Below are 25,101 nucleotides of genomic sequence, written 5' to 3'. Positions count from 1 at the left end.
TTGCCTGGCACGTTGTCATAGTTACAGCAGCTGCCTGTCCGCGCGAGGCGCGCCCCCGGCCAGCCCCCTGCCCATCCTGTCCGCTGGGCTCGCTGGGGCCAAGGGCCCGAGCCGGCCCCTGCCCCGGCGCTCAGCGCGGGGACTCGTGTCTCGTCGCCGGGCAGACGGAGCCTGCCCAGCCCGGGCCCGGGCGTCCCCAGGGGCGAGGCGCAGCTGGCGCCCGAAGCCCCCGTAGGGAGGCGGAGGCAGAGCCCAGGGCACCTAGAGCACCGAGCCTCGGGCAAGTGCGGGCAGGGCCACCCCCGGGGCCGGGGCAGGGGCCGGGACCGGGGCAGGAGCCGGTGGCCCCCGGGGCAGAGCCAGGAGCGGGGGGCGAGCCCCCGGTCAGGATCCGAGGCAGGGGCAGGGGCCGAGCCCGCCTGTCCAGAGCCCCGGGGCAGGGGCTGGTGGCCCCCCGGGGCCGGGGCCGGGGCGCCGGGGCCGGGGGGCGGGGGCCGGGAGGCCGGGGCGCCAGGGGACCGGGGCGCCGGGGCCGGGGCGCCGGGGGGCCGGGGCGCCGGGGCCGGGGGGCCGGGGCCGGGGCGGGCGGATGCGGCCGCTGGGCAGCGAAGCACTTTCACAAACGTTAGATGGGAGGCGGGAGCGACGGGAGCGGAGCGCAGGGGAGGGGAGCGGCCGGGCTCGCCCAGCCCAGCCCAGCCCGCAGCCGCCGCCGCCGCAGGAGGAGCGGGGAGAGGGACCCGGCGCGCCGAGAGCCCCTTATAGGCGCAGCCCGAGGGGGTGGGGGGCGGCAGCGGCGCCCAGCCCAGAGGGGGGCGGCTCCCCCCCTAAAAGCCGCCAAGGGGAGCGAGCGCCAGGCACAGGGGAGGGAGGGAGGCAGCCAGCACCGCGCCGCCGCCTTGCGCGCTCCGCAGCCCGGACTCCGGCTCCGCTGCCCGCTCGCGATGCCCCTGCAGGGGCAGCTGCCCCGGGATCCGGCTCCGCGCTCTCGGATTAGCAGCCGCCGCCGTCCGCAAGCCGGCCCCGGGCTCTGATCGGCGCCGCGCCGGGAGGTTTCGCAGCGTCCTTCCCAGCGGCACCGGCTCCAAGATGCTCCGCAAAGGTGAGTCCGGGCTCGGGGCCCTGGGCAGGGGCAGCGCGCTCCGGAGGGGTCGGGGCCGCCCGCGGGGCCCTCAACTTCGGCACTTGGCTCCGTGTCGCCAAACTTAGGAGCCGCGGCGGGAGCGGGCGGGACGCGCCAGGGCTCCGGTCCGCTGTCCAGGGTGCTGTGCCGGCCACGGCGCTCGGGGTCCAGCGGCGCCAGCGCCGGGGGACGGAGCCCCAGCCAGCGGCGCTCCGCCGGCGCCGAGAGACGCCGGGGCTGGGGGGCCTGGGGGCGCATCGCCCCGGCCTCAAACTTTAATGCAAGGAAGAGTTGGGGGGAGCTCGCGGGACCGAGCGGGGGGCTGGGAACTCGCGGGCTTTGTCTCGTCCCCTTTGTTCCTCGCTGTCTCTGCCCCCCAGCTCCTCTCCTGCCCCGGCCCCGCTCCCCGCTCGGCCCTGCCCGAAGCTGGATGTTCTCATCCAAGCCCCCTGGGAGGCCGAGAGCGGAATCGATATTTCACAGCCCCAGACGCGGGGATTATAGGATTTGCCAGGGTAGCTCATTAATTTTCCAAAGGCTGGAGAGTTGGGTCCTTTCTCCTTAACCCCTGCGGCGCCGGGAGCCGGGCTGCGCTCCCCACCTGCCGGGCGCTTCCCCAAGATGCTCCTTCCCCATGGGGAGCTGCTGGGCTCCAGCGAGCCGCTGGTGATGTAATTCCCCGGGCGCTGGGCGAGGCGCTCGGCGCCTGGGCACGGCGCTGCTGGAGCTCCTGCTCTGCAGGAGGGGAAGGGGCGCTCCTCTCAGCACGCCCTGGGTCCCTCGGGCAGGCGGTGCCGCCAGGGCCTGGGGGAGCAGGGGAGAGGGCTCTGCTAGAGGCCGGCCTGGGCGCCGCGGGGCTGGCGGGTTGCTTGGCAGAGCTGTGCGGATCATTGGCGCAGGCTGGTTTTTAATTCCTGATGACTGGCCCAGGAGGAGGGCAATAAAAGCAGGGGAAGAGAGGGCCAAGGGGGGGGCTCTGTTGTAAGAAGGGGGCTTCAGGGACTGGCAGTGAGATAGGGGAACCTTCGAGCTAACGCTAAAGTTTGGCGATATTCAAGGGAAAAGTCTCAGCCGCCCTCACATGTCCCAAGAGTCCCTGCACAGCTGCACCCCTCTGTGCCTGTGTAATCCTGCAATTGTCACAACTCTGGGCAGGTGACATCACAACCATTTCCATGGCAACAAACTAGGACATCATAGGCCAAGATTTTTGACATCACTACCAAGGAAGAAGCCAAAGTCTGGGTCCTCTCCCTCCTCACACATGCACCAATGCCAGCCACTGGCTATGCAGAAAGCAATGGCTGGGCAGGCTGTGTGGCTCGGTAGAGTCCTGGGGCAGGCCAAGACTTGGTATCCCAGAGGCCAGGAGCAGGTCAAAGTCAGCACCGAGCCCTGAGGCCCTGAACCCCCAGGTCACGGGTGGTCACTGAGGCATCGTGGGGACTTGGGGAGGTTTCCAGTGGCCGTGGCTCCACTCCCTTCTATTGGTCCCCTCTTCTGGAAGTTCTCAGCTGCAGCTGGCCCATGCTGCAGCTGGCCCTTCCACTAGGCACTCTCGCCTACCCTGTCCGATGCAGGGTGCGTGTGGAACAGGCCAGGGAAGTGGCACCAGGAGGCCTGGCACTTCCTCCCCAGGCTCGCACTGAGGGATGGTCTGTGCCTTGCTGTGCTGAATTCAGTTCAGGTGCCCAGGATCTGATTTATAGGCTTGATGTGAGCCCCGGCATCAGGAGTAAAGGACACTAGGCCTGTCTCTCAGTGCATAGCTGGTGGCACCAATCCTAAAGCTTTCCCAGGGTGAGGACTTCCTGGAATGCTGCACAGGAGAGAACTCGGGATCCCACTTGGAGAGCCTGGAGCACGGGAAGGAGTTTCTCTGCTGGGGAGTAAAGACAGCTGCAGGGCCTTGGGTTCTGAGTCTTAGTTCCTCTGACCTCCAGTGGACTTTGTGCAGCTTATTAGTCAAAACAAGTTTGTTGTTGCCCCTGGGGCTAGGTGTTCAGTGTGCTGTGTCCTCTGGCGAGCACCATCCCTACAAATGGACCCTGACAGAAAACAAAACTTGCTCAGAATCCCAAGCGTGCCAGAGCTGCTGACAATGCTGAGAGCAGAGAGAAGTAGCGGCTGCCTTGGTTTCCAGCCCCTCCATCACCCAGGCACTCCTGGGGATAGCAAAAGCACTGCCCTGGTCTGAAAAAAGAAGAGGAAATGAGATGCAGAGACTAGGTGGAGCTGCTCCCCGCAAACAGGAAGGAAGGTCTGGTAAAAGGGTTTCATTTCACCAGGACTAGCCTGTTAAGGTCAAGATCTACAGCTCTCATTTTCAGAGCTAGAAAAACAAAATGCAAATCAACAGCCTCTGGGCTAAAACAGAACCTATTCTTAAAGTTTTTGTCTTGTTAAGCAAGGAAATAGAGTGCCAAATAGGCTTTGTTAAGTGGCAGTCTAATTAATAATTTAAAATCTTGTAGCTGTCTTTCATTAGAATTTATCTGTACATCAACCACAAAATCAGTCAAACACACTCATTTATAAGTTAATGCCATCTCTGAATAATTCAACACGCAGCTAGATTAAGGCCTGCATTCCTACAAGATGCATTCCATTCTCAGGGCTTCTGTAGCCAGAGGGTCCCTGTATGGCAGCTTGAATAGGCCCAATTCCTTGGCAAGTCTGCAGTGCTGTGGTACAGTCAGGCGGGTACATGGCTACAGTCCCCAAGTGCTTCCCCGGTGAGGCCACGTAATTCTGCTGGGAAGGGAATGAAAACAAACAGAACCCACGAGACATGCCGGGCGTGTGCGCGCAGTGCACAGGAGGGGCCACAGCAAGAGTGAGTGAGGAGGCAGACTCCCAGGTTCTCCCTCCCTGTAGGGAATGGCTGAGGGAAGCAAGGAACTTTCTGCGGAGCACTAGGGCCATGCTGATTTCCCTAGAGCTTCAATGCAGCTGTGAGCTGGTCATGCTCCATGTCAGAGGAACGTGGCAATTTGGAGCTTAGAGAAATTCCTACTGGTGTGGGCTTTGGCCTCCTCTGGGCTCCCCATACCCACTCCATGGGATGTCTCAGCAGGCTGTAGACAGGGGCAGAGAGGTTTCTGGAGGCCATTCCAGGGGCCCAGAGACGTGCTTGGGCAGTTTCCCTTGTGAGTGAAGAGGATTAAACTTTGGCTTTTTGTTTTGCCTCCATCATGTCAGAGCTGGTTTGTCACTGCTGGGGTCCCATGGGGATGCCCGGGTGGAAATCTCTGGGAGGGACTTTATTCCAGCCCATGTCAATGCCCCCCAGTCTAGCTCTACTGTGCAGAGTGTCCTATTACAAACTGTACCTCCCGGATGCCTTGCTGAGAACAGCCTGGGGCAGATGGGGGGGATGAAGGTTTCCAGATGAGATGCAGCAGAAGAGACACAGGAGGTACCAGGAGCAGGAAGAGCAGAGAGAAGGTTCTCCCCGACTGGCCAGACTGTGGGCAGGGACACTGAGGAGGCCAATGCTAGGGGAGAGGCGGGTGAGGGGATGGGCTGACACAAGCCTATGGAGGGTTTTAAACACTCAAAGGGAGGTTTTCAGTGAGCTCTTACAGTGAGCAGGAGCCAGTGGAGAGGTCTGAGGAAGGGATGCTGTGTCATATGACTGCACATACATGAGTAGATGGAACAGTATGTATAGTGGGGGTGCTGAGAGCCATTGAACCAAACTGTAAACCCCGTGTATGATTAAACCACTTCAAGCTGTGGGGGGAGGGGGCAGCACCCCCTGCACCCTTAGCTCCAGCACCCTGGTGGGTGACAGCATTCTGCACAGACCAGAGCTTGCAGAGCTGGGATGTGGGGAGGCTACAGAGCAGGGAGTTACAATTGTCATGGCAAGAGGAGAGCTAATCTCTCTGACATCTGCACTGTTCTCTTCATCATGGTGTCCCAATGCCTGCGAGCTTTAGGGAGTAGGGACATTGACAGCTTTATCAGTCTGTAAAGGGCTAGGCACTGCAGGACTCAATCATAGTAACAAAGTAATGAAGGCCTGGATGAGCATGTCAGGAGAAGTGGAGCAAAAGCCATGCTGTACCCATGCGTTCTTCCATACATGGCAATAGTCAGATGGGCAGATGTGTCAGATTGGGGAGGAGAAGGTGAGTTCAAGGTCAAGGAGGATGCCAAGATCATGGACAACAGAATCCAGGGGTTGAAGTTGTCCATGTGGCTCATTCAGTCCACTGACATCTCTTTTTAGCGCCTCTCCTGCTTAGCTGAAAGCTTCCTGCGCCAGATGAGCAGCAAAATGACATTAAGTTAATTTCATGTTGTTGCTCAGCTGGTACATGGAAGGGAGCCAAGGAGACAAGCAGGATGGAGTTGCTGGGGTAGGGAAGGAGATAAAGGGGCCAATCTGAACTTCTGCCCATTTCCCTTTGCAGAAGGCTCTTTTTGTTAATAACTTGAAGAGAGAAACTGACTAGAATCAATCCTTGTTCATTCTGCATCAGAGGGCCTGGCTGCAAAGGGGAAGGGACCAGACATTTTAGTCAGTTTCTCTTTACACCCAGCTTCAGGTGTAAAGAGACTGATGCTGAAGGAAAAGGGGTAATCCTGGGTAGTTTTCCTCAAGGAGGGGAGAGAGATGGAGCTGAGCTCAAGGGCTATTTTCTTGCCTGGGACCTTATTTAATAACAACATTTTCATCAGAGTAGAACATATCTGTATCTCGGTAGATCACCTATTTTGCAGCAAGACCCATTTGCTAGATTATGCAGAGTGTGTACCCACGGCCATCTCACCTGCACTCAGCCCACTCAGCCATTACTGCAAGCCTATTTCAAACATTCCAAACTTCTGAGTGGGATCAAAGAGCTACATTAAAAAATACATCAAAATAGAACCCACCCCATGCCAGAGAACTGCTTCTCTCTTTTAGATGTATGCTTTACTCTTTGCTTCCAAGTGATTTTCAATACACCTTTCCCTAGCATGCTGGTCTTGGAGAATCAACTCCTATTATCCATGGAGTAGGTACAGCATGGATAGTTGAGGAGCAACCCTCCCTCATGGCCCTGTCAGGTGTACGAGGGAGTATAGTCTCTGTCCGATCCACTCAATCTCTAGCTCTTCTGCATAGATGTGGATAGGTGGATGCACAACTAGTTGAAAGACCATACTCAAAGAGTAGTTACAATGGTTTGCAGTCAAACTGGGAGGTCGTATCTGGTGGGGTCCTATAGGGGTCAGTCCTGGGTTTGGTACTATTCAATATTTTCATTCATGACTTGGAAAATGGAGTGGAGAGCGTTCTCATAACATTTGAGGATGACACCAAGCTGGGAGGGGTTAGGAGCACTTTGGAGGACTGGATTAGAATTCAAAATGACCTTGACAAATTAGAGAATTAGTCTGAAATCAACAAGATGAAATTCAATAAAGACAAGTGCAAAGTACTCCACTTAGGAAGGAAAAATAAAATGCACAATTACAAAATTGGGAATAACTAGCTAGGTGGTAATATGCTGGAAAGAATCGGGGGGGAGGTAAAGTGGATCACAAATTGAACATGAGCTGCAAACAAGGCTAATATAATTTTCGGCCGTATTAACAGGAGTATCGTATGTAAGACACGGGAGGTAATTGTTCCGCTCTACTCGGCACTGGTGAGGCTTCAGTTGGAGTCCTGTGTCCGATTTTGGGTGCCAAACTTTAGAAAAGATGTGGACAAATTGGAGCGAATCCAGAGGAGAGCAACACAAATGATCAAGGTTTACAAAACCCCTGACCTATGAAGAAAGGTTAAAAAACCTGGGCATGTTTAGTCTTGAGACAAGAAGATGGAGGGTGGACCTGATACTAATCTTCACATAAGCTAAGTGTTGTTATAAAGAGGATAATGATTAATTGTTCTCCATGTCCACTGAAGGTAGGACAAGAAGTAATGGTCTTAATCTGCAGCAAGGGAGTTTTAGGTTAGATATGAGGAAAAACTTCCTGACTTGAAGGATAGTGAGATACTGGAATTGGTTACCAAAGGAAGTGTGGAATCACCATCCCTGGAAGTTTTTAAGAATAAGGTTGGACAGACTGCTGTCAGGGAGGGTCTGCGTTTATTTGATCCTGTCTCAGAGCAGGGGTCTGGACTTGATGACCTTTTGAGATCCCTTCCTACATTGCTATGTGTCACGGAGTGTGGGGGAGTCCGGGGCCTGCACCCCTCTTCCTGGGATTCACTGAGACTCTCAGCCAGCCAGTAAAACAGAAGGGTTATTGGACAACAGGAACATCGTCTAAAACAGAGCTTGTGGGTACACCCAGGACCCCTCAGTCAAGGCCCTCTGGGGGAGCAGGGAGCTTAGACCCCAGCCCTGCGGTTCCCTGCGTTCCACCACCCAGCATCCAACTGAAAACTAACCCCCCCCAGCAGGCTCTCTCCTGCAGCCTCTGTCCACATTTCCGGGCAGAGGTGTTATCTCCCCCTCCCCCTCCTGGCTCAGGTTACAGGCTCTCAGGTCTCCCATCCCCAGTGAAACTCCCCTGCCACATTCCCAGGTCAACGCTCCCCCCTCCCTGCTGCGTCACACTATGATTCTGTGAAGTGTGCCAGTTTTGAGGTGGACATTTGTCCACTAGGAACTGCATTGGGACTTCCTCTTACACAAACCACTGAACAGCCTTTGAAGATAACAGCTTTTGACAGCTAAGAACTTGAGCCACATTTGAAGCAGAGAGTTGGAATTGAAAAGCTGGAGTTAAAAAGCTGGAGCTGTAACCCATTATCAATCCCCTGAGCCATCCTGTGTGCAGACTTGATTGTTAGATATGCTCCTTCATTGCCTAACCAGCTATAGGTGCCCACCCAAGACACTCAGCTGAAATATGGGAAGAAACCATCAGCCTAGACTACATGTTTAGTGTCCCAAGGTTACAAGACTTATCCCTGTGTAAACAGCCTGCTCCTGAATATCACAGTGAAAAAGAATTCTTTAAAAGAAGGGAATGAAATAAAAAACTGAACAAAGGAACAAGCAGTGTAGTCTGTAGGAATGAGCGCTTTGCTGGGAGCCAGGATACCTGAATTCTCATTCTGCCTTTGCCACCCCTTGCTCTGTGACCTTGGGCAAATCGCTTAATGCCTGTCTCTTAGTCTGTAAAATGAGGATAATCATTCTGACCTACCTACCCAGGATTCTGAGTGAGTTTCTACACAGTGTTTATAACATGGTAACTGGTTCGTGTCTTGCCCTATGGAAGCACTGATTGTTTCGACCAGTTCTGATTTCTACCAATGTAAACAGGCAACATGGTCGGAGCACATTGTCTGAGGCACAGGATCTGAACACCATTGGTCTGAGCACTGCACTGAGCCGGCAACTCCTAAATTCTAGTTCCAGCTCTGACACTGATTTAATGGGGGGCCTTGGGTAAGTCACTGAACCTTCCATTTGCCGCCTCTGTGAAATAGGGATAGTAACAATTACTTTACCTGACACACAAAGGAGCTGAGAATTTGTCAGTGTTTGTGAAGAGCTGTACAAGTGTTTAATATTATTAAACATATAAATCAACTAGGGTTGTCAACTCGAAATTTAGAAACTATATACGATTATCAACTAGAGATTTTTTCTTTCCAGATGTGTGATCGATCAGTGGGTGGCACTGGGGCAGTGATGGACCTGTGATAGAGTGCACAGTTCATTATTATATTGTATTTATTTGTATTGAGGATTGGGGCCCTGGTGCGCTAGGTGCTTTAGAAATACAAATACAAACAGTCCCTGCTCTAAAGAGGTTACAGTCTAATTTAAGACAAGATGCAACAAGTGGGTGTAACAGCGTGGGAGGGAGGAGGAGGGAAACAGTTATAGGAATAGCTGCACAAGCAAACTGTGCAGCCTGGTGATTTTATTGTCTAATCACGCTGAGTCCATGGAGAAGCGAAACTGAAACCACCCAAGCTAGAGTTTGTTTAGAAAAACAGCTGCTGAGTAGGGATTTTGGCATAGTGTGTGTGAGCATGCATGTGCTTTGGTGCCCGTGGGAAAGGTCTGCGTAGAGTGGTATACTAGTGTAACACACCCACTGCGAGCATAGTTGTTGCAATGTACTGAGCTTGTGCAGAAGGGGGTGTATACACAGCTGGAGCACTGGCCAAGGGATTTCATAGGCATGTACAACAGGCAGACTCACACGTCACAGTAAGTGCAAACCCGGTGGTATTGGTGAGCCCACAACACCAAGGGTAAGCTCAGAGAGCAGGTTAGCACCACCTCTTGAAACAGCTCCGTTTGTCCCATACATGACTCGGAAAGAGAGCCTCTGAGTAGCCATGACCTCACAGTGCATGCTGGAAAGGTGCCTAAATGTGCATTTTCATGCTGGATTGTACCTCCAAAGAAACCGCCCCGGCCAGATTCCCAGTTAAGGACGTCTTCATGGAAACTCACCATCCTGTGCATGATGCTCCTAGGGTCAGATGGACACTCTCAGGAATATACTTTTCACTGATCACAAGTGACCAGGAAGCTGAGGTTCCATTGCTGATCCAGGCCAGGAGCCTGGTCCTGGGTATGCATAGCTCTGCCAAGCAGCTGGGTTTTGTTCTGTTCATGGGATGGCTTGCCCATGTGGATGGCAGGGTGAGGCCAGTCCAGCAGAATGCTGATCTGGGCAGTCCTCAGTGCTGGTGCGGAATGCTTAGGGACCGGTGTGACGTGAGTGGCAGATGCAGGGCAGCAGTGGCAGGGAGATATTAGAAGAGAATCTTCTTTGTGCAGAGTAGGATTGAAAAGTTATTAAACAGAAAATGCTCCATTTGGTGCAGAAAGCCTCTTTTTTGCTCCCTGTATTTTTAAGCACCTACAGCTGTTTTCTGTTTGTGCATCTGCATCATGGGCTCTGGAAACAGTCTACTTGGCTTAGCTGATGTTTCTGAGCTTGCCTTGGCTTCACAAGCGGCTTCACAAGCAGCTTCTCATGACTCTTGCCAACGAAGCCAGGAGGGCTGTTCTCCTGCCACCAGATTCCCAGCACTGACAGGGGGGTAAGCGTGGGGCTGCATCACTGGTCCATCAATGGGGAGCTCAATGTTGGTGAGCAGGCTTGGCTGCTGGGCAGTAGAGAGGCTTGTTGGTTTTGATATTGAGAAGACAAACTCCTGAGGCCTATTTGGTTCCTGCCATAGGACTGCAGGGGGCGTTTGCTCAGGTCATCAACTAGGAGACCCTGTCTACTCCTTCTGGGTGCTAGAGTGGAGGTTTATCGGTGCAGAGGCACTGATGGTGTCCATATAAGTGTGTGTGGTGCAGGCATTGTCCCAGCCAGCAACGACTGTCTGACGGAAGGAGACATCCTAGGAGAGGTGCTAGGAAGAACAGCACCTCTCCAGCACCGCTTTGTATTTAGAGAGCACTGATACCAACTGAGTCCTGCATGCTCATCAGGTACAATGTCCAGCAGCTGCAGGCGAGTTCGTCCCCTTAAACCAGACCCTGGTTTTAAGCCTCTGGTTAGAGGTTCTCAAACCTTCAAGTACCATGGACCACTTGCCCCCATTCGCGATGCCATAACATCCCCGTGGCAACTACAGCAGTTGTGCATGGGAAGTTAATATTCGGCAAGTATTTAAAGAGTTTTAGCTTCTGTTAATGTCAAGTGGCATTTGGAAACAAGAAGGAGAAGCCAGAGCCATGTGATCTGCCTCCTTTCTGTGAGTACACAACACGTGTAGAATAGGCTGCAGTTTGAGAACTTCGGTACTGTTAGACACCTGAGCAGGCCAGGACTGTATTCGTGACAGAAATAGCAAGTCGTTTTGGAGTTTTGGTTTTGCTGGTCTTATTTTTATAGAATCCAGTTCACTTCATCGACCCAGTGGAAGGTGAAAGCCTCTGGCAGTGTTGTGGACCTTGTAGTAATTCCTCACTTATTTGGGAGTGAGCACTGAGATACCAGGGTGATAAGTGTAGCCAGAAAGCCCAGATAAATCTACCTGTAGGTCCCAAGGCAAAATGGGAACTTGCATACTGGGGTTATCAGGTGGCAATCACGCCGAGGGAGAAGCACCCCGGCTACACTGGAGCAGGCTTGGACTCCCCTTCACTCAGGGGAGCAGGTTCCCTTGTTGTTGAACTTAGCAAAGGAGAGACACGTGATTTCACGGACACACAGGTTTGTGTCTTTGTTTTATAATTATTGAGTGAATTGGTTTCAGAGTAACAGCCGTGTTAGTCTGTATTCGCAAAAAGAAAAGGAGTACTTGTGGCACCTTAGAGACTAACCAATAGACAAACTAATAAATTTGTTAGTCTCTAAGGTGCCACAAGTACTCCTTTTCTTTTTGAGTGAATTGGGATACTCACGGAAGTGAGAGGCTTCAGGCAGATGCTGAGCAACCCCATGCACAGCTCTCTTAATGCCTCCATCCTGACCTGCAGCTTCTCTGGCTCCCTAGCACTGCTCAGTCAGCGCTCCCCAGTTCTGTACTGCAGCACCCCCGGTTGTAACTGGCCATCCCAGTCTGAGCAGCGGCTCTTGCTGAGCTGTGCAGTCATTCTGTGATTAATACAACCATGCCGTAGGCTGGCATGTGTGGGGTCTGTGGAGCAGCACTCGGTGGTGGTGGTGGGATCCTAGCTGTCTTTGTCACAGTGGTGAAGCATGCGCAATGGAAACAAGAGACAGTCCTGCCCTGCTAGACTATTTCAGTTCTGCATGTGCCAGTCTTCAGGCAGAGCTCCCTGCCCACCTGCCAGGACTCCCTTGTATTCTCCTGCCTGTCTGGGTTCCTGAAAAGGCATAGAAGCCTGTTAATGAGACTCTTTCTTTACTGAGCATCTCTTTGGTGTAAATTTAACTGATCAGATTTGCTGACAACAGCAAAGTGGAGGAGGTAGCCAACACACAAGTGGCAAAACCCGACTGCAAAAGGACCCAGAGAGACTTGAGCGGAAAGGCTGTGAGTAATGAGGGGAGACTTGGACCTGCAGCCAGGGAGTGGAAATAAACAGCCCAGACCCAGAACAGGGGCACGTAGCCAACCAGCTGCACTCAGCACAGCGAGGCTGTTTATTTTGATCTGTCCTAACATGACTTTATGTAACCAAGCATTAGATATGCCACAGGGAAGCTACAGAAATGGGAAGTCTCTGTCTTAAGAACTGGCCCGCACCAGGAGAACATTAACAGCCGCTGCACTAGGGAATAGGCTGAGTCCATAAACTGGCCTCTTATAGGAGGTTTTTAGATGTAAGCCCAGGTCTCTGGAGGACAGAGGTCTGAGCTTTAGCCTCTTGTCACTCCCCCTTCACCATCTGCATGCATACTGGGTCCCTTTTTCACTTCTCCACAAGAGGAAGCTCTCCTTGGTGGCTCCAAGGGTGCCACTGATGAGTGTGGAGGCCTCCCATCCGCTCTGCCACAGCCAAGGAGCATTTGCCATTGGCAACAATCGCCTTGGCAGGTTTTAGCCCTTACCTCATCAAACCAGAAAATGGTTTCTGGTCGAGCTCTGCACCAGGGGCTAGGAATTCCCTGTGTCTTTTGCCATAGCAGCTCCCTGGAGGCAGTGAAAGAGGGGACCTGTGAGATCAGTAGGGTAATTAATAGAACAAACCATCACCCTGGAAATGTGAGAGCTTCTTGTAGCAGGACACAATTCAGCAGCAAGGTCTGGAGATTTGTTTACTTGTGGTCAGATCCTACTCAGTGTCCCTGGTGTAAATCCAGAGTAAATCCAGGGACTTCACAGAGCATATCCCTGTCAGTCCTGTATGAGCAGCCTGGGTGCAGTACAAGTTAGCACACCTGGAGTCTAACCTGGGCATTTCGGTCTTTGTCCTTTTGTGACGGACTAAATCAGTTCTTTTCCCAGAACAGGTCCTTCCCTCTCTGTTTGGCTGAGGGTGGCAGAAGCTGGTTTTGCAACTCCTGCTGGATTCAGGATGGGACTTCCAGCTGTCCATTCTTTCACCCTGGGGACGGACGAGGATGTAGATTTTCCCTACCACTGTCTAGAACAGGATCTGGAGGGATCAGTAATTCTCTGGGTATCAGAGTTACAGCCGTGTTAGTCTGTATTCGTAAAAAGAAAAGGAGTACTTGTGGCACCTTAGAGACTAACCAATTTATTTGAGCATGAGCTTTCGTGAGCTACAGCTCACTTCATCGGATGCATCACGATGAAGTGAGCTGTAGCTCACGAAAGCTCACGCTCAAATAAATTGGTTAGTCTCTAAGGTGCCACAAGTACTCCTTTTCTCTCTGGGTATCAGAGTTCTACACTTCTTCCATCATGGTCCCTCTTTCTGCAAGAATTTGCTGGGTGTTTCTGCTAACAAGCCCATAATATTATAATTTCAATGGGATTTAAAATACAAAATAGTTCTCACACAAATGACTCTGCAGTGTCTCTGCCAGGGCCTAAGATCTGCTGCTTTCTCTTTTTTTTAATAATTGAGGGTAATAAATATGTATTTCTTTCTCCTTTTTTTCCGCCTTCCGCAGCTTGTCAGCTCTCTGCGTCTCTCCTCTGATCAGACCGCACCTTTGCTGAGCAAAAAAAAAATCCTTTAAGCAAAAAGGATTAAAGCCTTGAAAGTAGGTCTGCCTGAGACTCCTCTGCTCACCCCCTCTTGCATCCAGTGATCCTCTTCCAGGGCAAGGGAGGGGCCCACACAAAGTGTCAGAAACCCCACTGCAGAGTAGGAAGAAGTGGAGAGAAATGGGAGGACAGACAGAGGCAGAGAGAGATGCAGAGAGGGGAGGGGAGACAGAGAAGGAGAGATGGAGGGAGAGGAGAGATCTGGGCCCAGTTCTCCCCCAGCCAAGTTTTGCAGCAGTGCTGCTGCTCGGACTTCACTCCTGACGGGGCCTAGCCCCTGAAGCAGGGAAAAGCACACCCTGGGTAGGGGGGATTATGGAGCGGGGCCTCCTCTCTCTTCCATGCACTGCCACCCTGCCAACTGGTTGAGACGCATTGAATCGGCACTGAAAAAGGGCAGGGACTGCCCATAGGGATCGGCTGCTTGTGTTGGAAGAACTGTTAGTAGGTGGAGGCAGGAGAGCAGGCTATTATACTAGTTAATCAAACACCTGTGCTGGGAAACCGCGTCAATATTGTGTTAATACAACCTGCGCACTAGAAATGTCCTGCAGAGGCATGGAGGGTGCTCTCCGCGGGTGAGTGGAGCTTTCATTGTTGATGAGTAGGGCTATTCAATAAAGTCCATGGCATTGTGACCTGGCCCATGTAGTTGCAGGGGCACTCAGGTTTGGGCCGGCCACCCCTCCATCTCCACCGCTGCTGTGACCATGTGTGCCAGGCCTGGAGCAGGGAGCTGCCCCCCCCCCCCCGTGGCAGGACCCCCCCTGCGGGGTAAGCGAAGGGTGGGCTTGCTCTTCTTTCCGTGATTTATCATTTCATTCACGCACCTCTGCCATAAAACGTACTAAAAATGTCTGTGCCAGATTCGTAGCCTTACTGCTGTACAGTGGGCTGGGGGTCACGACTGGCCCCCAGCCCCATCTGGCCTTGGAAATGATGCGGGAACTGTGAATTGGTCCAGGTTCCACAAGCTGGAAGCTTAAAGCTGCTGCATTCTGGTGAACCTTCGCCCCATCCTACCGCAGCTGTAGAGAGAGGGATCCCCGCTGTGTGCGCCGCAGGCTGCGTACCCTCAGAGCTGCTCGTCCCCGGAGGAAACTTTCTTGGGGAAAAACATTCTGTGTAGAGACAGAGCTGTTAGGGCTGCACATATTGCTGGACTTTCTGTTCCCTTGTTCTTTACTCCTATGGACATCGGCATGAAAACAGGATCTCAAGAGTCTCATATGCTCTTGCTGCTCATTCCCCACCTGCAGCCAGGTATGTCTGGACAGCTCTCTGCTGTCAGGTGTTTTCTGACAGACCTGAGCTGCTTGTTGCGACAGACACCCTTGAAGCTGTCTGATAAGGAAGAGCTCTGTGATAGCCACATGGGGGGCAGCCCCAGCTAGCGCGGGAGCCTCTGCCTCTTCCTAGGGGAGTGCGGCTGCTCAACCGAGAGCGGTAGCAGCAACAGAGCCAGGGTATTAGAGCGAGAGGAGCCAGTGTGAAGGAGGATGCTATTTATAGCTTCTTTCAGCTTTTGTTCCTTTTCCAGTGGAGCATCTCTTTAAATAGAAACTGAGTTGGCTGCACCAGTCTCCCCTGTGCCCAGCTGTCCACTGGGGCATTGCCCATCCTTTCCCCTGGAGAGACACAGGGGCCACAGCGAGCCCCTCATGATCCTGTGCATGTGGCCCTTCCCATGGGTCTGGGAGCCCTGAGCTGGGGTGGCCACCTCCCTCCCTGCATGATTTGTTCCAGGGCCCAATGTCCTTGTGGGTGGGGGCACTGTCTGAACCAAACAGGGATGGATGGAGGCACCTGATTGCCCCATCTAATGACATTGGATACAGCCCAGTTCAGTCCCTGCCTGTAAACTCTGCTCCTCTGACATCCCTCCCTGCACTTGTCCCAGGGGAGCAGAGAAGGGGCCCAGGGAGGTGGCTTCACTCACACATAAGAGCCGTAAATGTGGGTGGGCAGAAGAGTCTGGGAGAGCCCTTAAAGCTGCAGTATCCCCAGCACTTTGTGTTGCTGCTCGGCATCTTTTCCCTGCTATTCCTCTGCAGCCGGCCTGCCCAGCATCTCCTCTCCGGCTCTCTGATCAATACGCCAGGGAACAAAACAAAACAAAACCCAGTAAATATTTAATATGACCCAGAGAACCAAGGAGAACACTCCCCCATTTCTCTGTCCGTCTCCTCTGCCAGCCACTCGCAGCAGCTCATCAGCGATAATGAGGCTGAGTGCAGCAGGAATCAATAGCAAACCCAACGTCAGTGAAGGGGTCAGCTCCTGCCACTTTCTCAGCACCTGCCCTGCTGATGGAGCCCAGGCTCACCATCCCCTCTCTCTCACTGTCATTTGTAGTTAGCACTCTTCCATCCCCTGGGTCTGCCTCGTCCACCTAGCACCCCAGTGCCCACCAGCCATCAATGGAGCCAATGATACCAGCATGTCAGCTGGGAACAAGGCCCGGGGTCTCTCCCCTCAGCCAGGGTCCGGCTCCTTCTCCCTGCATTCGCTCTCTTCCCCCTTCTCTTGCTCTCTATCTTCTATTCATGGAGAGTTCTCTGAAAACATCTGCTCAATGGGCAGCGGCCGTCAAAAAAGTGAACAGAATGTTGGGAACCATTAAGAAAGGGAGAGACCATAGGACAGAAAATATCCTGTTGCCTCTCTATAAATCCATGGGACGCCCACACCTTAAATACTGCCTGCAGATGTGGTCGCCCCACCTCAAAAAAGATCTATTGGAACTGGAAAAGGTTCAGAGAAGGGCAACACAAATGATGAGGGGTAGGGAATAGCTTCTGTATGAGGAGAGATTAAAAAGAGTGGGACTGTTCACTTAGAAAAGAGATGACTAAGGAGGAATATAATAAAGGTCTATAAAATCATGACTGGTTTGGAACAAGTGAATAGGGAAGTGTTGTTTACTCCTTCTCATAAGACAAGAACTAGGGGTCACCCAATGGAATGAAGAGGCAGCAGGTTTAAAACAAACAGAAGGAAGCATTTCTTCCCATAACACACCACCTGTAGAACTCCTTGCCAGAGGATGTTGTGAAGGTCAAAAGTATAACTGGTCTCAAAAAAGGATTAGATACATTCATGGAGGACGGTACATCAGTGGCTATTAGCTAAGATGGTCAGGGATGCAACCCCATTCTCTGGGTGTCCCTACACCTCTGGCTGCCAGAAGCTGGGAGAGGACGACAAGGGATGGATCACTCAATAATTGCGTTGGTCTGTTCATTCCCCCTGGGGCGCCTGGCACTGGCTACTGTCGGAAGACAGGACACTGGGCTAGATGGACCCCTGGTCTGACCCAGTGTGGCCGTTCTGATGGTTGCCGTCTCTCTGGTTCTATCCCTCCTTCTCTCTCCCTCACCCAGGGCTGTCCTGACCATTTTGGTGCCCTACGCAGCCCCCACTGTGTGCGGCCCCAGGCCTCCGCGGCGGGAGACTGGGGGGTGGGGGAAAACCACCCCCCGGCCCCAGCCCACTGCACTCTGCTCTCCTGGCTCCCAGCTTTGGGGGCCGGGGGGAACCGCCCCCCAGCACTCGCCGGTGGCTCAGCTGGGTGCCAGCAGAGTGGAGCAGGCTGGGGCCCGGTTACTCCACTTCCCGCTGCCCAGTGAGTGCAGGCCCGACCCCTGCTGCAGCCCTCAGCGGAGTGGGGGTGGGGCTGAGCAGGGGTGGGAAGAGGCGGGGCTGGGCACAGCAGGGGCGGGGCCATGGGGAAGAGGCGGAGCAAGGGCTGGAGCGGCAGGCAGCTGCGCAGGGCACCAGGAATTCCTAGTGCCCTACGCAGCTGCGTACTTTGCGTATGGGTAGTGACGGCCCTGCCCTCACCCCCCTGCTTACCCCAGCACATATTTCCCAGGAATTGCAGTGGAGGCATCCATTGAATTAAGGACCTGTTCCCCTTTTGCCCCTGGACTGGCCAAGTCTGACCTCCTGCACATCACAGGCCACAGAACCTCACCCACCCTCTCCTGTAATAGACCCTTAACCACTCGCTGAATTACTGAAGTCATGGAATCATAGACCCATAGGACTGGAAGGGACCTCAAGAGGTTGTCTAGTGTAGTCCCCTGCTCTCATAGCAGGACCAAGTATTATCTAGCCCATCCCTGACAAGTGTTTGTCTAATTTGCTCTTTAAAATCTCCAATGATGGAGATTCCACAATCTAGGCAATTTATTCCAGTGCTTAACCACCCTGAGAGTTGGGAAGTTTTTTCTAATGACCAACCTAAACCGCCCTTGTTGCAATTTAAGCCCATTGCTTCTTGTCCTATCCTCAGAGCTTAACAAGAACTTTTTTCTCCGTCCTCCTTGTAACAACCTTTTATGTACTTGAAAACTATTATCACGTCCCCTCTCAGTCTTCTCTTCTCCAGACTAAACAAACCCAATTTTTTCAATCTTCCCTCATAAGTCATGTTTCTAGACCTTTAATCATTTTGTTGCTCTTCTCTGGACTCTCTCCAGTTTGTCCACAACATTCCTGAAATGTGGCCCCCAGAACTGGACACACTACTCCAGTTGAGGCCAAATCAGAGCAGAGTAGAGCAGAAGAATTACTCCTCGTGTCTTGCTTACAACACTCCTGCTAATACCTCCCAGAATGATGTTCGCTTTTTTTGCAACAGTATTACACTGTTGACTCATATTTAGCTTGTCATTCACTATGACCCCCAGATCCCTTTCTGCAGTACTCCTTCCTAGGCAGTCATTTTCCATTTTGTATGTGTGCGGCTGACTGCTCCTTCCTAAGTGGAGTACTTTGCATTTGTGCTTATTGAATTTCATCCTATTTACCTCAGACCATTTCTTCAGTTTGTCCAGATCATTTTGAATTTTAATCCTGTCCCCAAAGCATTTGCAGCCCCTCCCTGCTTGCTATCATCCCCACACTTTATGACCAGGAGGGCTCCGGGGTTCTGGTGGCAGGAATGTTAGAGGATATTCTTGTTGATATTGTACAGAGGCAGAGAGAGGGATCTGTCTCTGGACAGGGGACAAAGGATGTCCCCAAAGAAGGAAATGGTTTCCTCACAGACACTTGGAGCTGGGGTGGGGAAAGACACCCTGAGAAGGCATGCCAGAGTGAGGGCCTGAATCCCTTCCTCCCCAACACTGGGGAACCAGAGCCCAGGAGTTATAGCTTGGATAAGAGCACCTCTGCAGGGGGCCAGGCCTGTCCTGACCACTCAAACTACTCAAAAAGGGGCTGCTGCCCTCACCGCACCGCCTGGGGTGTGCAGCCTTGGCAGCGCACAGTACAGCTGCCTGTCTCACTCCCTAGTGGCAAATGGGAGAAGGAAGTGGCAGGGTCAGGTCCTAGCCTCAGCCCCTCCAATTCTTTGAGGTCACGGGGGCAGATGAGGGCATGTGAAACTCCCCAGGTACCCATTCAGTGTGATCTAAAGGTGGAAAGGTGATGGATTGGGAGCTGCTCTGTAATGATGTCTGAATACTGCCTCTTGGCTTGGTTATAGGATGTTCATTGTATGAATATATGGGTTTAAATCAATAGGGAGCAATAGGGAAATATAGGCAGGGCAGAGGGAGATATGAGAACTTCCCTAGGGTGCTTAGGGGGTGCCTCTGATCCTTTCATCTTTGATAGCAGTGAGATGTGACAGGCTGGGTATATGCCTGGCTCTAATGGTGAACCCCACTGTGTATCAGGGTCTCTGCTTTGTATTGTAACCTCCTTTGTGACAAGAACAGCCATTTTGTAACTAGTAGAAAGACTGTGTCTTAGGAGCTGTGACAGAGCCATCGAGGGCCATCAGCATCGAATGATTCCTTCCTACTGGGACAATGACAGCTGATAAGGGCAGGATTGGAGCCTGCCATTCCCCTGGCTGAAGCACATGGGCAGAAAGGGGATCAGAGACTATATTTAAGGTGGAAAGCTCCCTGTGAAGAAGGGCAAACCACTGCCATGTGCAAGAAGGCCAGGTGAAAGCAGGAAGGGTCCTAGCCTGTGGATGCTGGTCAACCCCAGGACTCACAGAAGGAAAGAGATTAGATCTGGGGGGGTGGGGTGTCCAGGATTTTGTTTTTCAGAGCTCTGTAACTGTAGTGCTTTCAAGAGTAGAGTGTCTTTGGTTAAGAAAAACCCTTGATACGTCTGCACTCCTTCTTTTCCTGAGGTTGTTGGGGTTAATGAGAAACCAGAGCTCCTGGATTCTGGGGAAATGTGTCTACGCGACTGGGGGCTTGGGAGAGCAGAGGGACTAGATTCAGAATTGAGGCAGCTGGATTGTGGTGTCCCACTGCCCAAGAAGGGTGTCAGACACCTGGTCTGCACCTGCGAGTGTGCCTGAGAGACCCTGAGCTAGGCACAGTGACCCAGCCACTACCCAGACCCAGGGTGTTAGAAGCTTGTGGATCTGGTTGTTGTGTCCACTCACAACAGACTTGTGTCTGTCCAGAGTGCGGGACTGGGCCAGGTTGTGACAGTTGGATGAGCAGTCTGTGTTATCATTTAATTCCTGGGTGTGCACCCAGAACTGCACATGGTGCATGCAAAATATTAAAACATGGAAAACCATCCCTTTGAGTTAAGCATTAAAGCCCTTCCGGTTGCATCTCCACACACACACACACACACACACACACACTCCCTACAGTATCCACATTAGGGATGTGCCACCCATAATAATAAGTGTCCAAAGAGCCTGAATACCAGCCTCATTTGGAAAACTGAATGCTTCCAAACAGTATGCTCAAAACACCAGTCTCCAGAAGCTCAGAAACCACGCCACAACCATTCAGAATCTGCCTGCCTGTTTCTAGTTGCAATTTTACCCTATTTCCAAACAATGTTTTTCTGAATGCAAATAACTCCGCCTCCCACCCCCAATCCAAATATTGGGGCATTTGCTCATCACTGATAGATATTCTCACACAAAAAACTTTGTTAACTGGAGGTTGCCAGACTGCATATCTCCCCAGTGTACAATGTCCAAAGCAAGGAAATAGGAGCTATGACTTTGTCATGACTAGAAAGAGAGGGTGAGGGTAGGTCAGGTTTAGCTAACACATGCTAACTAAGCCCCACCGTTTCCAAACTGTAGAGGCCGGGTAACACCTCTAGTTCCATTTTAGCTAGTTGTGTCCAAGCCTGGGCACATCCTAGGCTACAACATAAGCAGCTAAAATTGAACTAGGGGATTTACCCTGCTTCTACACTAGGAAAATGGTGGAGTTTAGGTCAGGTTTAGCTAGCACTTGTTAGCTAACCCTGACCTATCTTCACCCACTCTTCCTAGTCAAGACAAAGCCCAAGTCTGTTCACACCCCACTCCACACAACAATTCTTCTTTTGCCCAGCCACAGCCCAAGTATTGTCACCCTTCTGAAGAACCAGCAAGCACCCTCGAACTCCAGCATGAGCATTTGGTACATCTTCCCATGCTTTGGTAATGACCATAGGCTGGTGTGGTTTCTATACTCTGCAGGGCACATAATTCTCTACGGGGTTGTATGTTGGGCCATGTAAATAAGTGAGGGAGCACCACTGCCAGACGTATTTCTGCAATGTTTAGGAAGCATTATGTGACTGGACGCGCTATGGCGCTAGTGATGGCTCTTCATTTGGCATTGATTTCTGTGCAGAAGTTACAGAATTGAACTCTCCGTCTGTGTGTGCAATAGTGTATTGTACTGATGGCCAGAGTTAACACTGCAAGTGGGTGGTTGTGAAGTGTGGAGTTTGTAGGGATTGTGTCTGTTTCCTAGAGGAACTTCAAACTGTGATACTGTCAAAGTAAAATTTCCTAAAGGAGCATTTATAAATGTTTCTTCTGCAAAAGTTAGTCAATATTTTTCCAAAAATGTACATGGAAACGCCACTTGTCCTCTGAAGTGATTGTGCCAAATCTGGAGACCAAATACAATAATGAAAGTGAAATAGAGGGATTTTAGTCCTGCTTTACATGTAAATATTAACAGAGCCTTAACTAGGAAGGTGCTAGCAAAGCCTCCATCCTTTAGCTGGCATTACACTGAGGCGAGTGTAAATATGGATGCAAGCCTCGCAAGGAGAGGTGTGTGGCATGACTGCGTGAGGGTGCGCGTAGCTGCCAGGGAAGTAGCACTATTCCCTACAACAGTGATCCCAAGTTAGTAATTCAGTCACACGTGAGATAGTCTCCAAAATCTATCTTCTGTGTGATGTCACCATAAGATGAAGCATTCATATTCAAACCCCAGCTAACATTTTACCATTTCAATTTATCTAATTGAAAAGCTGCATAACAGCAATTATGATACTTTGCACGTTAGTAATAAATACACATATTGTACCTGATACAACAGAAAACATGCATGACTCAGCTTTTATATGCCAAACTTTAAATTAAGTAGCAATGCACATCCAAAGCACACATGTAGTTAGTCAAAAAGCCCATTAGTGGTGCATAATATATTGTTTTTACAACATTAATATTCTGCAAACTTCAAACTTTGCCCTGCAAACTTCAAACAAGGGCAAGATTCACTGGGATGCTCCAACTACTTTGGGGCCATTCCATAAACCCAGTTAAACTGGCAGATCAGACCAGGTTGACAGTGGTTTTCCACCTGCTCCCAATGATCCTGACAGTATCCTAGCAACCCTGACATACATGCCACTCACCACAGCCCCCAACACCTCAGCCCCACTGGCCACAGCCTCCAACATCCCCCACTCACCCACAACTTATGCACAGAGACCACAGTAGACGATCTAGAGTCTAGACAGACATGGACACAAATGGCCCCTTGTAGGGCCTTGGCCAAAGACAGTACAGTATTTTAAATCAGCATTGGAGGGATTCTTGGCAAAGAAGGCTAATGGTCCGTCTAGCATGAAGCAGGCATCATGTGCCTGCAAGAAACACACAGAGAGACAACAGCACCAAACATCCCTGGCATGCATATTGATGTGAATATTGAAAGCAACACCTATGGTAGCCCGATAGCTGTACGTAACAAACAATTGGTTAGAAACACAATGGTACAATGGAACCTATCCTGGCTGAACTTGATCAAATGGCAGTGGCTCCTGTTTACAAACCACCAGGTGAACAATTTGCATGACCAGAAAAAAAACATGCCTTGTGACTTCAACAGTCACAACCCTATCTGGGGATATCCCATCAATGACAACAATGGGGAAGAAGTTGAGAAAAGGGTGGCAGCAAACAACTTGAGCTTGCTCTGAGTCTTCAAAGATAAATGTATCTTCCAAAGTGCACAATGGAGCAAGGGGTCCAACCCTGAGGTAGTCTCTGTCACCTCTGAAAATGCAGGCAACGTCAGGAGGGAGGTCATGGCAGCAATCCCAAATTGCAGGGCAGGCCAGTGCAAGTGACAATACAGGCTGCAGTACAACCCAAGAATACACAGCACCTGTCAACATCCAACTTCGGAAAGGCTGAGTGGGAAGGCCTGACCTCTGAACTGGATGAATCCATCCATAATATTGCTCTGACATAAGCATTATGGAGAATGTGTCTCTGGTGTGGAAGACTGCCCCAAAGCACGTCCCTAGGGGATGTTAGACCTTATATGTACTTGGGCTTTCAGAACAGACAAGCCAACAATATAAGAGCTATTCAGAACTGCTTGACCTGCATCCCTTCAGTGAAGGAATCACTGGATCAGGAAAATGCTTATGAGAGAGATCGGAGATGAGCAATGTGACCACAGAAAGGAGCGGATTGAAATACCTAACCTGTGCCACAACTGGGCCACCATTCATAAGCTGTACCCTGATGGACAACATCCAAAGCACATTGCCGCAGTGTGTCCCAGCCAAGTCGCACACCTACTCATCCTCAATGGCAAACCAGTCCACAAAACGCAAAACAAAACAAGATAAGCAGGAACTTTGCTTGCTCCCCAGAACAGCAAAGTCCACAATGAGCAGCTTAATGTGGAGGAGCGGACAATAGTCATGAAACGCCTGGAAAGTGGAAAGGCAGCTGGATTTGAAGGCACATGTAATGAACAATTACTACGCTTCTGGGCAAGAACACGAAAGTGGATACTTAACTTCTTAAATTCTTGCCTGGAAACAATGCAGACACCCGGGCAGTGGAGACAGGCCAAAGTGGTTGCACTACTCAAACCACATAAATACCCTAACTCTGCAAAGAGCTACCAGCCAGTATCCTTACTCTGCTCGAGCTACAAGCTAGATGAGGGGATAACGGGTAGAATAGTGCCAATAGTGGAAGGGCAGCTGACTGACGACCAACCTGGTTTCCTCCCAGGGCATTCATGATGTGGTCAAGTTGTAAACTGAACTCAGTACATCCAAGAGAGATTTGCAACCTGCAAAATTACAGGGGATGTGTTTGTTGATCTGTTGGCTGCTTATGTTACTCTACCATCATGCACTTCTGAAACTGGCAAGAATTTTGAGAAATAGTAAGATGGTACAAATCATCTAATCCTTGACAAATGGTCAGAAAAGTTGATGATGTACTCAACAGAATGCATTGTTCCAAGGTTTAGTGCTATCACAATTGCTGTTTAATATCTATGCAAATGACCAACCAGAATTCCCCAACACGCAAAAATTCATTTATGCAGATGATCTTTGCACTGACATCCAGTCAGAAAGATCTGAGGACATGGAGCACATTCTAACTGGTTCCCTGAGTATATTCGGAGAATATTATCGCACATGCTTCCTGAATGCCAACCCCAGTGAGACACAAGTTTGCCCCTTCCATCTGGAACACTGTCAGGCCAAGCAAAAACTCCAGATATTGTGGGATGGTACAATCCTTGAACATTATGAATATCTGGTGTACCTTGGAGTCACATTAGATTGAACACTGAACTCCAGGAATTGTGTACTCAAGAAACTGGACAACTGAAAATGGGGAGCTGACCCCAAAACACTCTGAGCAACAAATCGTGCTGTGTACTCAAACGTGAAGTGCTGTGCCCCAGTATGGTCACATTCAAAACATGCATATGAAATTGATACTGAATTTAATCACTCCTGAAGGATCACCACTGGGACCTTGAAACTGACTCCCAACCTGTCGCTAGACTGCCTGGCCAGGATCACACCTCCCTCAGTGATGTGATACTTTCAGTAAAAATGAGAGGCAAAAACAGGTGCATGATCCAAACACACACAGCAGGGACACATTCCACCACCCAGGGCACTGAAGTTCAGAAAAAGCTTTGCCTCTGAAAATCTCTTACCCCAAAATACCACTGTGGAAGGCTACAGAGTAACAACACGGTGGGAAATGCTGATGATCCTGGAAAACCTGGTTCCTTCAGAACAACTCCCTTTAGTCACTGACCTCAAATGAAAACACTGGTGTACTCTAGATTGAGCAGGAGCTGGGGTGACCAAGACTGGTGACAAAATGACCATG

The 25,101-nt window shown here is 51.2% G+C and overlaps 1 protein-coding gene across 1 annotated transcript in view; it reads left to right on the top strand.

The window, feature by feature from the left end:
* Positions 1–871: 871 nt before the first annotated feature.
* RTN4RL1 (reticulon 4 receptor like 1) overlaps positions 872–25,101 on the top strand; it is a 66,744-nt gene continuing 42,514 nt past the window's right edge. The window contains exon 1 of the mRNA XM_084650876.1: positions 872–1,102. Within this exon, the coding sequence (XP_084507002.1) occupies positions 1,090–1,102 (13 nt within the window). The 5' untranslated portion in view covers positions 872–1,089. The remainder of the gene's footprint in view (positions 1,103–25,101) is intronic.

This window comes from Lepidochelys olivacea (genome assembly GCF_965140295.1).
Source record: "Lepidochelys olivacea isolate rLepOli2 genome assembly, chromosome: 17".
In the NCBI taxonomy this organism is placed as follows: Eukaryota; Metazoa; Chordata; order Testudines; family Cheloniidae; genus Lepidochelys; species Lepidochelys olivacea.
This window is presented reverse-complemented; position numbering and strand designations above follow the sequence as displayed.